This window comes from Leucopleurus acutus (genome assembly GCF_964270905.1).
Source record: "Leucopleurus acutus genome assembly, chromosome: 2".
Lineage (NCBI taxonomy): Eukaryota > Metazoa > Chordata > Mammalia > Artiodactyla > Delphinidae > Leucopleurus > Leucopleurus acutus.
This window is the reverse complement of record NC_139143.1, coordinates 187,181,767-187,195,016: the sequence shown is the minus strand read 5'-3', so window position 1 is coordinate 187,195,016 and position 13,250 is coordinate 187,181,767. Positions and strand designations below refer to the sequence as shown.

At 40.9% G+C, this 13,250-nt stretch overlaps 1 protein-coding gene across 1 annotated transcript in view; it reads right to left on the bottom strand.

The window, feature by feature from the left end:
* RERE (arginine-glutamic acid dipeptide repeats) overlaps window positions 1-13,250 on the bottom strand; it is a 426,659-nt gene that overhangs the window by 168,354 nt on the left and 245,055 nt on the right. The window contains exons 5-6 of the mRNA XM_082865410.1: window positions 4,106-4,211; window positions 2,539-2,635 (exon numbers count right to left, since the gene is read on the bottom strand). Of these exons, the coding sequence (XP_082721536.1) occupies window positions 2,539-2,635; window positions 4,106-4,211 (203 nt within the window). The remainder of the gene's footprint in view (window positions 1-2,538; window positions 2,636-4,105; window positions 4,212-13,250) is intronic.

Below are 13,250 nucleotides of genomic sequence, written 5' to 3'. Positions count from 1 at the left end.
ACAGTGAGCACTCCGAGAACCAGGCAAGATTACTAAGCAACAGCAAGAACCCCCCAGATGAGCCCCAGATGCAAGCAAACGTCAACACACCCATAAGGATTACTGAGCAGCTACTAGGCCAGACCACCAGTAACCATGTGGTCACATTCATCTGGTGTCTTTGAAAAAAACCCAACTGTCAAGTCACACAAGAGATGCTCTATTTGAAGCCGACAAAGTCAAATTTAAGATGACAGCTTTATAAAATCACTGTATGACCACTTTAAAGAAAATACCACAGGAGAAAAAAACTAATCAATAAGGGTTCTGGTCACATACACAGGAAAGGAAGATCACCACTTTAGCACTCCAGCTCTTTGGTGGTCAGTGAAGAGACAGTAACCTGTACAGTTACAGAAGACACCTGACTGTAAACCTAGCGAAAGTAAATTCATCCGGGTCCAGCTAGAATTACCTGGGACAACCCATTCTAAAAATGCTATAGTATAAAATGACTCTACAAACCGAAACAGTCTCTGATCAATATTCAAATATATTCACTTTAAGCAAATATATCAAAATCTGTTGAATGACCAGAGTTACATATCTCACGTATTTACTTAACTTCAACTCTAAATTGCTTAAAAATCATTCACCTCAATCAATGAAATAAGATGGGGGGCGGGGGAGCATGCAAAGCGGATAAAAAATAATCCCAGGACCAAGTCAATTGTCTTAGCTAATAATTTAATGGTTCCATCAATCTATCCAACCTTCCGTTAACTTGCTTTGTTGAGCATGCAAGTTTAAGATTGGAAAGCCACCGCCAAGAAGACATGAAAAGCTTGGGGGAATTTTGTTAGAAGTTTATAAAACACTACAGGAATTCTCTAAATGTATCTGAAGTCCTGTAGGAAGCCAAATCTAACCACATACGCGCCCTCCCTTACAGCGGGGCCTGGCAGACTGCAGTCTGCAACAAGCCAAATCTGGCCCGCCACCTGCTCTTGTACAGCCTGAGAACTAAGAATGGTTTTTCCATTTTTAAACGGCTAAAAAATAAATCAAAAGAAGAGTCATATCTCCTGACGTGTGGAAATTAAATGAAATTCAAATTTCAGTGTCCTCAAGTAAAGTTCCATTGGCGCACTGCCACCTCATTTATTTACATGTTGCTTGTGGCTTTTGTACTACAATGGCTGAGCTGAATAGTTGCAACAGAGACCGTGAAAAATTATCTGGCCTAAAAAGTTTGCCAAAACCTGCCCTATATTAAAAGTTGCTACTAATTTGCCTTCAAATAACTGGCTTTAGCTATGTAGCTTTGCACAAGAGACTCCAGATGGTTTTACTGAATACCATCTGAGCAATATAATAGAGAAATTATTGTATCTCATTGTAGTTAAGCTAAAAGCCAGCAAATCCCTATGACTTCCCCCCCGCCGCTGCGTTGGGTCTACGTTGCTGCACATAGGCTTTCTCTAGTTGTGGCGAGCGGGGGCTACTCTTCCTTGCAGTGCACGGGCTTCTCACTGTGGTGGCTTCTCTTGTTGCGGAGCAGGGCTCTAAGGCATGCAGGCTTCAGAAGTGGTGGCACACGGGCTCAGTAGCTGTGGCTCGCGGGTTCTAGAGAGCAGGCTCAGTAGTTGTGGTGCGTGCACGGGCTTAGTTGCTGCATGGCATGTGGGATCTTCCGGGACCAGGTATCGAACCAGTGCCCCCTGCATTGGCAGGCGGATTCTTAACCACTGCGCCACCAGGGAAGTCCCCCTATGATTTTTTTTTTAAACCATGTTCTTTAACAGAGAAAGTGGTTCTCTCACCATTTTGTTATTTTCAGTGGGGAAAAAGGTATAATAAAATCACTTGTCCTTACTTCCTTTACCACCTAAGAAGTCCCAATTCTTCCCCTCATAAACAAAACACACCAGAGTAAATAGGTTATCTTTTTCTTGAAAGGGACAGAAACTACCAGAGGGTGTGAAGCAGAGGCTCACGGTCACTTTTTGGCATTATTACCTAAGACATTAAGGCTAGCAGCAATGTTACCTCAGAATAAAATCTTCTGTATGTTTTCCTTACTCCCAAGCTTTTTAGTAGTAAACTCTTCATACACACAGAAATTTAAAAGTATACAAGGCAATGAAAATTCCTATGAACTCTGCCTAGATTCTCCTACAATTACATGCTGCCATATTTGTTTCATCCATTTTTTAAAATCTATCTTGGCAGTGACTGAATCTTCAGGAAATAATCTGTATAACACCCCACCCTAAATACTTTAGCAACGAATTTTCAAGGAAATAAAATACAAAACTCTAGAGAGGTTTTAAAAGAAAAAAGTGGTTTTTCCCTCTCACACAGGTTAGTGAAGACAGAGGCAACCTCTGAGACCCCAACAATCCACAAAGTTAACACCAGAGTGTCAGCTTGCCGAGACCACAGGGGCAGTGTGTTGATATTACGATTACCAGATGAGATCTAGGCAGCTTAGACTCTCTACCTACAGTGGCCTATGACTTCTCCTTCACAGAAGGACCACACATCTCTGGCGCTTACCTAAGGGCAGCAGCGTGGTAAGTGTCAACGTAGTCAGAAATGAAGAGCTCTCGGTTCTTGATAACTGGGTCTGTTATGACAAGTTCTCTTCCAGAGTCTGTCACACACACACACACACAAAAAAAGTTAATTAGGAGGATATTATAATTGAGTTTCCAGAAAGGATTAGGAAAATTTCACAAAATTTTTCTTTCAGGATCACTTCCCACTATAAAAAGCACAGTAAATAACCAGGCCTGTCAGCAAAACAGAGAAGAGGAATAACATACAGCAGGAATAACAGGAGCAAGCGTCCTGTGGGATGTGTTCTGCCCTTTATTAAGTCCCCACAGTTTGCTGAAATGTATTCAGCAGAAAATGAAAAAAGAAGGAAAAAGAAAACAACTATCACATTTTAGCAACTTGTAAACTATAAAATTTTCAGTGATCCTGTGCATCTGGTATGTTATTGCTAAATATTCAGGATGGAGTGAAATCACACTGTTTCAAGTTGAAAAGAATAACCAAGTTACTATTTTTAATAAAGAACCATCATTTAACTGTTTTAACAGAAATTTAATAGTTTCAAAAAACGAAAAAACTGGTAAAATGTAAAAGAACATTATTCTTCAAAACTGTTTTCACATTACTGCATTCATAGGCCTGACTTCTAATGTGAACTTTATTAATTAAAACAAAAAAGAAAAAGAAAGAAAGAAAGAAAACTGTTTTTGACTACTGGTTTGTTGACTCAAAACCTGTCACCAAAGGCAGTGTGAAGGAGTGAGACAAGCACAGTCATCCGGGCCAGAGAGAGCCGGATCACTGCCCCGGGGTCTCCACTCAGAAGACAAATAGCCTTGGCAACTCCTTTAGCAACTCTAAGCCTCGATTTCCTGTTCTGGAAGTGGGGAGTGACAACCCCGAACTCATATAATTAATGGGTAACAAATGTGAATCAGCTAGAATGAGGCCTAGCACCTCAAAAAAAAAATCAATAAAAAGAAGCTATTAGACATCTGAACAAACGTAATATACACTTTATGTACATATCTCACGTGTCAATAAAGTTATTGGGTAGAAACTACAATGCCAGAGGAAGAAAAAATTAAAAGATGCTCTGAACTACCTTCCTATTGTTCTAAAAGTCAATACTCAAGCTAAATTTCAAAATATTCAGGAAAGCTTTGCTTTGAAAACTGAAGTTCACAACCCTGAAGTTCAACAATACAGATCATTAAAAAGAAACAAAATACAATTCTATAGGGTTTTCAGTGTCATTAGTTCAGCATTAGGTGAGAAAAAGGAATAAAAAGATGAAGCTACTTTTATTTCCAAAGAAGATCTATCACTACTCCTAGTTTAAGGGAAAGATGCTACTAGCACATGATCAGGTTGTTTCTCTTTTAAGGCAGAAATAGTGAAAGAACTCAGCAAAAAAAAAGAACATTCCAGTAATGTCTACTGATAAAAAGCTTTTCCAGTGAAAACTTTTCATAGTGGTTATCTCCATTTAATGAATGTTTTTACAAAGAACTTTGCCCAAAGCTAAGAAAGTGTAAGAATCAAACCAGAAGGACATATTTACCATTTTCATTATGTCGATCCTGAACCAAATGCTGATACACAGAATCTGGAACTTCAGATTGACGGTAGTACCATTTGACGTTCATGAGTAGGTGGTCCCTCTTACTCTGAAAAGGAAAATCTAACAGCATTAGGAACAGGATTTCGGGTGCCCACAGGTGCATACCATACCCATGATCAAAAGCCCCGGAAACAGGTGGACAGGCAGAGAAGGAGACACACAATTACTACCAGGACCACAAAAATACATTAGTCAATTATGAGGTCAATTTTCATTTTTTGAAAAATCCCAGCCACAACACCTCTCTGACTCTATCCCTCAAAGTTGCTTATTTCAGGAAACAAAGGAAACCAAAGTTGAATCTATAAATCTCCCCAGTTTGATTAACTAATTCATTCGATATGTTTTTTATTTAGCATTAACTACTCAGTACACCACATGAATACATCCTTCCATCTGAAGCTTCGGTTGTGTTGGCAGATATTTAGAAACTGTTTCAGCACACTGTCAAGGCCATTAAGGGCAATGAGTTTTCCCTGCTACTTTATTGCCACTTATGCTCTATGGCAAACTAACACGGCAAACTGTGGGTGGTGAGGAAGGTACTATGAGTCCATGGAGCAGGGATCCTGTCTCATTTATCTCTGAATTTCCCAAGAAGAGAACACCTTGGACATGGATATGAATAATAGCGTTCTATGATGGTCAGGGTCCCATAAATGTTTGTGAGACACTTAACCATCGTATCCCTAAAAGTTAATTTTGTTCCTAGTTCATTCGAAGAATAAAGAATCAAATACTGCCTTTCCATTTGAAGGCTGTGGGGCTAGGGCTTGAGGGGACCATCTCTGTGTACCTGGTCATGAAGCATCTCAATGTGGCAGTGCACTAAGGCTTCCCGGGGCCTCAGAAAATACTTTCCGACCCAGCTGAGGGCCGTAGGGGACTTCCCCAAGGGGAGTGCAATACCACTCCTCTTAGCAGCTTCTGCCTTCTCATCACAAGTCAGTGGGTCAGAAATGCACGAGAGCTAAAATTCGAGAAACGCCTCACGTTTATACGGGAGATGGCCAAATCCTAAAGTATGTCAAAGGAGCCTTCTCTAATGAAGTAAGATGCTTGATGCTTACATGAGAGGTTGCACAAAGCCTTCACTAAAAGACCAGGAAGGCTCAAAAATATTTTTGCTAAAATATGTAAGCCATTCAAAGAACCAGAAAGAAAGCAACTGCCAAAGGTCTTGACTGAACTCAGACGTGAAGAAGCGCTATTCCCAAGTGAATTCCATACACGCTAAGGTTCTTACTTCTGCAATGAACTGTGTCAAATATAGGGCATCATTACTGGTTTGAATAAAAGAGACTGCATACAAAGAATAATCCTACAAAATGGGTACTTTTTAGTTTTTATCAATTTTTCACTTTTATATTCTACACTGTTTATACTGAGGGCGGGAAAAAGAGGACAAATCAGTACGCTGCATAAAAAGAATACACTTTATATATAGTATAGGGGTTTACAGACAGAGCAATTACTTCCGGCAAGGGATTATGGAGGAAGGAACATCTGACCTGGGAAAAAATGGGAAATATTTCGATGAAATTTTTTCTAGGCGAAGGAGGAGACCTGAGAAATACACAAAGATAGAGAAAGTTCAAGACATACGTAAGACACATGCAAGTGGTCCATCTGCATGCAGCACAGGAAAGCATTCTGCATGATGGTGAGGGGAACCTGAATCCTAGCTGGAGTTGGCCTTTAGTGGCTTTTTAACTCTCTGGGACAAATGGGGTCTTCTATCTGCACTGCTGAGCAAAGCCACAGGCACTGAGGTGCAAAACCCCAGGCCAGGCCGAGGGAGAGCAGCTAAAGGGCTACAGTATCTTCCTGAGGCAGGATGATAAAGAGCGCACTCATCAGGGAAAGAAGGAGACACACCAGGGGAGGGGCAGGGCCTGTTTGGCAGTACTCAGGGATAAACCCGGCTAAGTAAATACACTGTCCAATACAGGGCTTCTCAACCTAAAAACTACTGACATTTGGTGCAGACAAGTCTGTTGCAGGGGCCTACCCAGCGCACTGTTAGATGCCCAGCAGCATTCCTGGCCTTCAACCGCTAATGCCAGCAACACTCCTCCCTCATCGTGACAACCAAAGACGCCTTCAAATACTGCCAAACGTCCCCTTCGGGTGCAAAACGCTCCCAGGTGAAGCCCAATGGTCTGACAGTTTCCTTTTTAAGGAAAGCTAAGCCAGAATGGTAAGACTAAACTCTAATTCAAGCACTACTGGGCTGGGCTGGTAAGTACAGGATAGTCGGTCATGGTTCAAATCCCAACTCCATCACCTCCCTGTTACATGACTCTGAGCACATTACTAAGATTCTCTGAGTCTACCCTTTTCTGTAAAACAGGATTATCGAAACCTACCTAAAAGGACTCATGGAAAAACTGAAAAGATGGAAAAGCATCTGTAACTGAGCAGGAACTCAAGAGACTATTGCTTTCTGTTAGTAGGTGACTCTAACCAGTGTTTCACAGAAAACTTCAAGAACTTTGCTAAGAACTGTAGGAGTGATATCTTCTCCAGAATATGGTTTCTTTCAGGAGATGACAGTGATGTCTAGTCACTGAGCTACTGATGGATGCTTCAACATCACAGCACAAAGGAATTCAGATCTGCTAGCAGTCCTAGCAACAGTGTTCTAAAATTTATACTTTTACGTACTTCTGTAACACCTAAGATGTATGAATACCAAATGACCAGACGAAGATACTATGAAAAAAGAAACTTACAGGCCAATATCTTTGATTCATAGAGATGCAGAAATTCTCAACAAAATATTAGCCAACCAAATCCAACAACACATAAAAAAGATCATACACCAGGACGGAGCTGGATTCATCCCAAGTTCACAAAGATGGCTCAACATACGCAAATCAATCAATGTGATACACCACATTAACAAAAGAAAAGAGGAAAACCACGTGATCATCTCAACAGATGCAGAAAAGGCGTAAGATGTGTGAAAATGTGAAGGGCAACAGAAATAACCTTTAAAGGTACCATAGTCACACAATGTCTATTTTTCAGAACCAAGCCCGTGATTCAGGTGACGTTTTGAGGTATAATACCTATGTTATCTTCTGACCCAGGCACACTTAATGATTCCACCCACACAAAATTACCACTCTAGTTTGTTTGTACCTAGATTCACCACTCCTAAGCCTTTACAAAGGGAGTTGAAAGCCTACTGGATTTCCTAATGCAATACTACCCAACAACCAGGGAGTGGCGGCATTGTGTTTAAAAAAAAAAAAAAGCCTCCAGATTCTGAATCCCACACATGGCAAAGGCAGGCAGGCTCAATGTAAACAAAAGTTCTGAACGAATGTAAGTAGCTCTAATGGACACAATCTTCCCAAATAGGCCAGGAATTTAGGTAAAGATTAAACGTCTATAAAGGGAGGCACCGTGTTGTTTCAGAGGCACTAGCCTAAAATCAGGTAATCTAGGACTTTGGTACTGTCCACAATCACTAGTTAGCTGGGGGTGACCTTAGTGAAGTCACCCAGCCGTCTGACAAAGTGAGGGACAGAACAAGATGATTTCTATGGTTTGGTTCCATCTTACATGCCTATGTTTAGATTTCTTCCCCAGACTTAACCAAGTAGATAAAATAGGATTGGGAGAGCACCCTTATGTTTTCTCTGTATCACACAATGGCATTAGCTCACATTACCATCCTATGGAGTTTCAGGAACTAAAACGTCATCTTCCATGGAAGCTGCCTACTACGCGCTAAGGAACAGCAAAAGGGAGCAGAGGGCGCCCCCTCTCCCGGTACTCGCTCCCTCAGCCGTCAATCATGGGAAATCTTCATCTTCTTTACGCTTTTCACTACGCTAAGAATTCTGCTCAAAATTACAGAAAATTAAAGGCAGACATGAACTTAGAGATCATCTGATTCAACCCAAACCATCTGGGTTTGGGGCAATTACCTCTCCAAGCCTCAATTTTCTCATATATAAAATGAGGGAAAATAATAGTCTATATATACCTCGTTAGGTCACGAGGATTAAATAAATGAATATAAGTAGAGCGGACTGGCTCTCAATAAATGCTGGATAGTACTATCACTGTTTTACAGATGAAGAGAGGAGTTAAGCTGTATCAAGAGGCTGGTTATAAATTCTGCTTTTCTCAGATCCAAAATTATGCTCATAATAGCAATACAAAAGTAGATCCAGTAGCAAATTAGAGGGAAAGTTTCTTCACTTTTGCAACAATTCAAGAAGCATGTCAAGTATTTCTAACAAATATGCCTCATTATTGACTAGTGATATAATTGGACAACTGCATAATGGTCAAAGTGGTTATAAATGACACATTTTAAACACAATGCTGAATGAAGAAGGAAGCGGTGAAAAGCTTCCCATGTGAAGGCATCCTGGGGTATATTTCTGAACACAGAGAAGAGCCCACTGGGAAGTAAATATTTCTCACCATTTTTTCTTTAAGGAGAGAGAGATTGATTTGACTGCGTCCAGGTGGTAAGATGCACCAGCATTAAGAGAAAACCACCAAACCAATCTGCTTACAGTAAGGTTTCACAGGCCCTGTGCAAAAAAGGAGAGGAGCTGATTCTGGGTTGAATTATGGATTTGTCCATATCCCTGGCCCAGATTTCTTGAAATAAGGGATGAATGTAAATTTAGGGAAATAAAGAGTTTAACAGAGGACAAATCCCATCACCACCTGGGTTTAGAAAAGACAGCTTAATGGTAGGTGTTCAGCAGCAGAATAGGGAGGATTTCCAGATATTTGCATGTCAGGCAATAGGTTGAGAATTAATGAATTAAAAAGTCAAAACTGAAATTAAACATTGAGAATAAGATAACTGAGAAAGGCAGACTGGAGGGAAAGGGAGGCAACAGAGACCAGAAAGGAAAACAGGAGGCTGCTGCTGAGGGACACCGGTTCACTCCGTCAAGAGCACACACCTCAACTACCCCAAGTACAAATACACAAAATCCAAGGACGAGAAGTCAATTTCCCTTCCCAGAGATCTTTCATGATTATTAATATGGTACTTTCATTGATTTTAAATAGCCAATCTGTGTCCTTCCTAGGACCAGTCTTAATTATCTTCCTCTGGGGAAACATTTTTACACAATATAAAAAAATAAAAGAAGTGCAGGGGTGCGGAGGTGGTGGTGGTGAGCATAGGAGTTCATTAATGACCAAGTAGACAAGTGCAGAGATCACCTTTTCAATGGTCTTTATTCCCAACCAGAATGAGAACAACAATAATTGTATACTCAACCTGCATTACAGAAGAAGGACCTTCTTTGCTCTATCAATCACCTACCAGGCCTTGCCAGATTATCAGGGCTCCCAAAGCCCTCCAAACAGGTCATTCTAGTCCCTCCACTGTTATCAAATGTGACAGAAGGATCAGGGCCAAAGACAACCCAACTAGGATATGAAGGTGGATATCATCACATGAACAATTTTGCAAAGTCAAAATAATCTGCTAGAGATAACACAGAACTTCCTTCACATTCTTAACTGCTTAGTTCTTGGGAGCGCACATTTCAAATAATGGAAGATCTAGATTCAGAGTCAGGTGAAATCAGACCAAAATTCTTGTTTTATAAAGCCAAAATGGCCAGTCAGGTTTTTCCAGAAATTTGGGAAATGCAAATAGCTAACATTTGTATACGGTATGGCTTAAGAAGATCCCCTTTGGAGAAACAAAATGGTGAAAATAAGGTGAAGAGTTACCCTTCCAGGGTGCTGCACGGCTGTTTTGAAGTTGTATTTCAACCCTGCTGAGTCTACCTCCACCAACAGGGTGATGCCTGTTGGGAAGATCACCCTCAAAAAGACCTTGGGGACACAGTCTTAGTGGCTTCAACCATTCCTGACTCTGGGGGAGGGGATTAGGGACAGAGAGTAGGGTCTAAGATTACCAGTCTTCAAAGGCCAAGTATAACTCCAGGCATATGCACAGGGGAATCAATCTAAAGATAAGCTTTCGGCACTTTCCTAGTGGCACAGTGGCTAAGAATCCGCCCGCCAATGCAGGGGACACGGGCTCAAGCCCTGGTCTGGGAAGATCCCACATGCCACGGAGCAACTAAGCCCGTGTACCACAACTACTGAGCCTGCGCTCTAGAGCCCGCGAGCCACAACTACTGAGCCCGCGTGCCTAGAGTCCGTGCTCCACAACAAGAGAAGCCACTGCAGTAAGAAGCTCGCACACCACAACGAAGAGTAGACCCTGCTCACCGCAACTAAAGAAAGCCCGCGCGCGGCAATGAAGACCCAACGCAGACATAGATACATAGATAGATAGATACATACATAAATTTTAAAAATAAAAATAAAGATAAGCTTTCTGTACCCGTCAGAAGATCGTCATTACTCAACTACGTGGATGAACATGAGGACTAAGATGAAATCAGGCAGGAAATATCTTGTAATATTATTTCAAACCACTACGCTACTCCTAACGTAAGACACTTAACCGTGTAACATTTTCTATATCTATATATTTATATCTAAATAGCTTTATAGCCATTACAGCTCAAAAGGCCATCAAAGAGTTATAGGAATACATAAATGCCATCAGGGCTCAGGCCATCAAGGTCCACCCATCTCAGAGTTCTGCTCTCACACGGGTACCAGGAGGTTAGGCGAAAGGCTGCAACACTGACTGCAGAGTCTTGTTCTCAAAGAAGAAAGGGCTCTGAGTATCTCCTACAAATAATCACACTATCATGTACAAATCTCCCTAATATACTGAGACATTAACTAAACATTTTGTTTCCTTTTATTTGAGAGGGTATAGTAAGGGCAAGTATACTTCTTACTGACATCGACTAAACGAAGTATCCACATTTGTTTTGTCCTAAAATGCCCTTTTCTTCCACCTTTCTCAGGTATGTGCACTGCCCAATGGTGACTGAACTGATCTGTGAAAGAACTATGACTGTAGCACATCTCCCTTATGGGAGCCACAACACTTGAGCTTCCAGCACAGAAACTTGTTTAGTGGTGTGATGGTTAACTTTATGTGTCAACTTGACTGTGCTAAGGGATGCCCAGACAGCTAGCTGGTAAAACGTTATTTCTGTGTGTGCCCACGTGGGTGTTTCTGGGAGGGGTCAGACTTTGATTCAGTAGACTGAGTAAAGAGATCTGCCCTCCCCAATGTGGGCGAGCATGACCCAATCTCTTGGGGGCCCAAAAGGAACAAACTGAAGAAGGAAGAGCAAATTTCTTCTCTCTTCTGGAGCTCGACATCCATTTTTCCCTGCCATCAGCCATCAGCTTCTTGTGCCTTCAGACTCTGTGACTTAACACCAGCAGCCCCCCTGGTTCTCAGGCCTTCAACCTGAATTTAATTATACCACATGCTTCCTGCTTCTCCAGCTTGCAGACAGCAAGTTATACATATACTAAGGGACTTTCGACCTCCAAAACCTCATGAGACAACTCCTATAGTATATATACATATATCTCTCTCTCCTATTGGGTCTGTTTCTCTGGAGAACTCTGACTAATACAAGTGGCTACTTATCATGTACTGATTGGCATTTGCAAATGGACATCACCTGGAACCACACAGGGGTCTACTCAGAACTAGCATAATGAATAAAATAGATAAAAATAGATAAAAGAAACAAGCAAACCATATCCATTTGATTAAGGTGCTTACTGCTGTTAGGCCCTAGAATCAAGGTTGTTACAAGCTCATTTTCCAAACCGGTGGCACTCAATCCAAAAGACTGTTTTCAAGAGATTGCATCAGCATCTGGGTCTGTACAAGAGGATTTAAATCATCTGGAATCCGATGGTGAAGCAAGAAGGTGGAACTCTGGGAGGGCAGATGACTTTTTACAATGTTTACAACCAAGATGTGCAAATAACTGGTTATATCCAAATCCCCAGAAAGATGATGCTACTAAAAATGTGCTGACACACAGGCTCCAATGATCAGAAATAATTTTCAAAATCACTGTTTCTTAATGATGTCTTGTCTATTAATGGTAGGACCAAAAAGGTGCATGAAAACAAAATTCCCTCTCAACTGCTAACCAGGGAGTCAAAACTCAATAAGGCAATTTCTATCGGGGATTACATTACGGATGAACAATGAAACTTTCAGACAATGGATTCCTGTATTTGCAGTGGCGAGGCCAAAACTGAGTACAGGGGTAGCCCTGGGAAAATTCGTACTTCTTGGCCTCATAAGATAGGGAGACAGGGTCACTAGGTAACCTCTGCTGTCCTTGTCTTCTTAAACTGAATAACAAGTTTATGTCACACACACATAGATAAGCCACAGTTAAAGGGGGACTTAGCATATGGGGACATATATAACAAACTAAAAGACATTCCTATAATTTCCCACATGAATCGTGTTGATGTACACCTGACAAAAATACTAAATGTCAGATTCAGGATTTAAAGGGTCCCAAAATTCAGGTTGAAGGGTAAGCTAGAAAGATGGAATTTCATAGACAGATTAAGTCCCTATACTTGGATTCCCAAAAATCTGCAGCCCAAACCCAAAGTAAACCTCTTCCTAAAAGCCAGTATTCTTTCCAGCAATCATGATTACACCAGATAAATCTATAACCACAAATTTTCTATTTGGCCCAAAAGATTTCCCCCATAACAGAAAAGAGCTGTTTATAGGCCGCACCATAAGAAATCGCCACATTCCTCCTAATTCCTACTAAATGTCATTAAACGTTCCACTGAATTTCTTTCTTAAAAAATCAAGCCCAAATACTACAAAGTTTAACATGTTTGCAATATGCAGGTTGTTGTCTGGTGATGGCAGCAGCGACATTACTCATTCTGGGGGAGTTAATTACTTCTTGTACATGACATAGTCAGAAAAGTTACAGAACTCTATCACAAATTAATGATGGGGCAGGAGTGAAAAGCAAGTTAAAGAAGGGGCGGGCAGAAACTGGGCTGTAGTCTTCCAAAATTCTCTAGAAATTTCACAAATTTACTACGACATTATTTTAGAAATAAAAATTACTAACTTATGATTGAAGATACATAACACAGATTTTACTATTAAAAACTGATGCTGAAATATCTTGAAAAGATTTCACTGAGT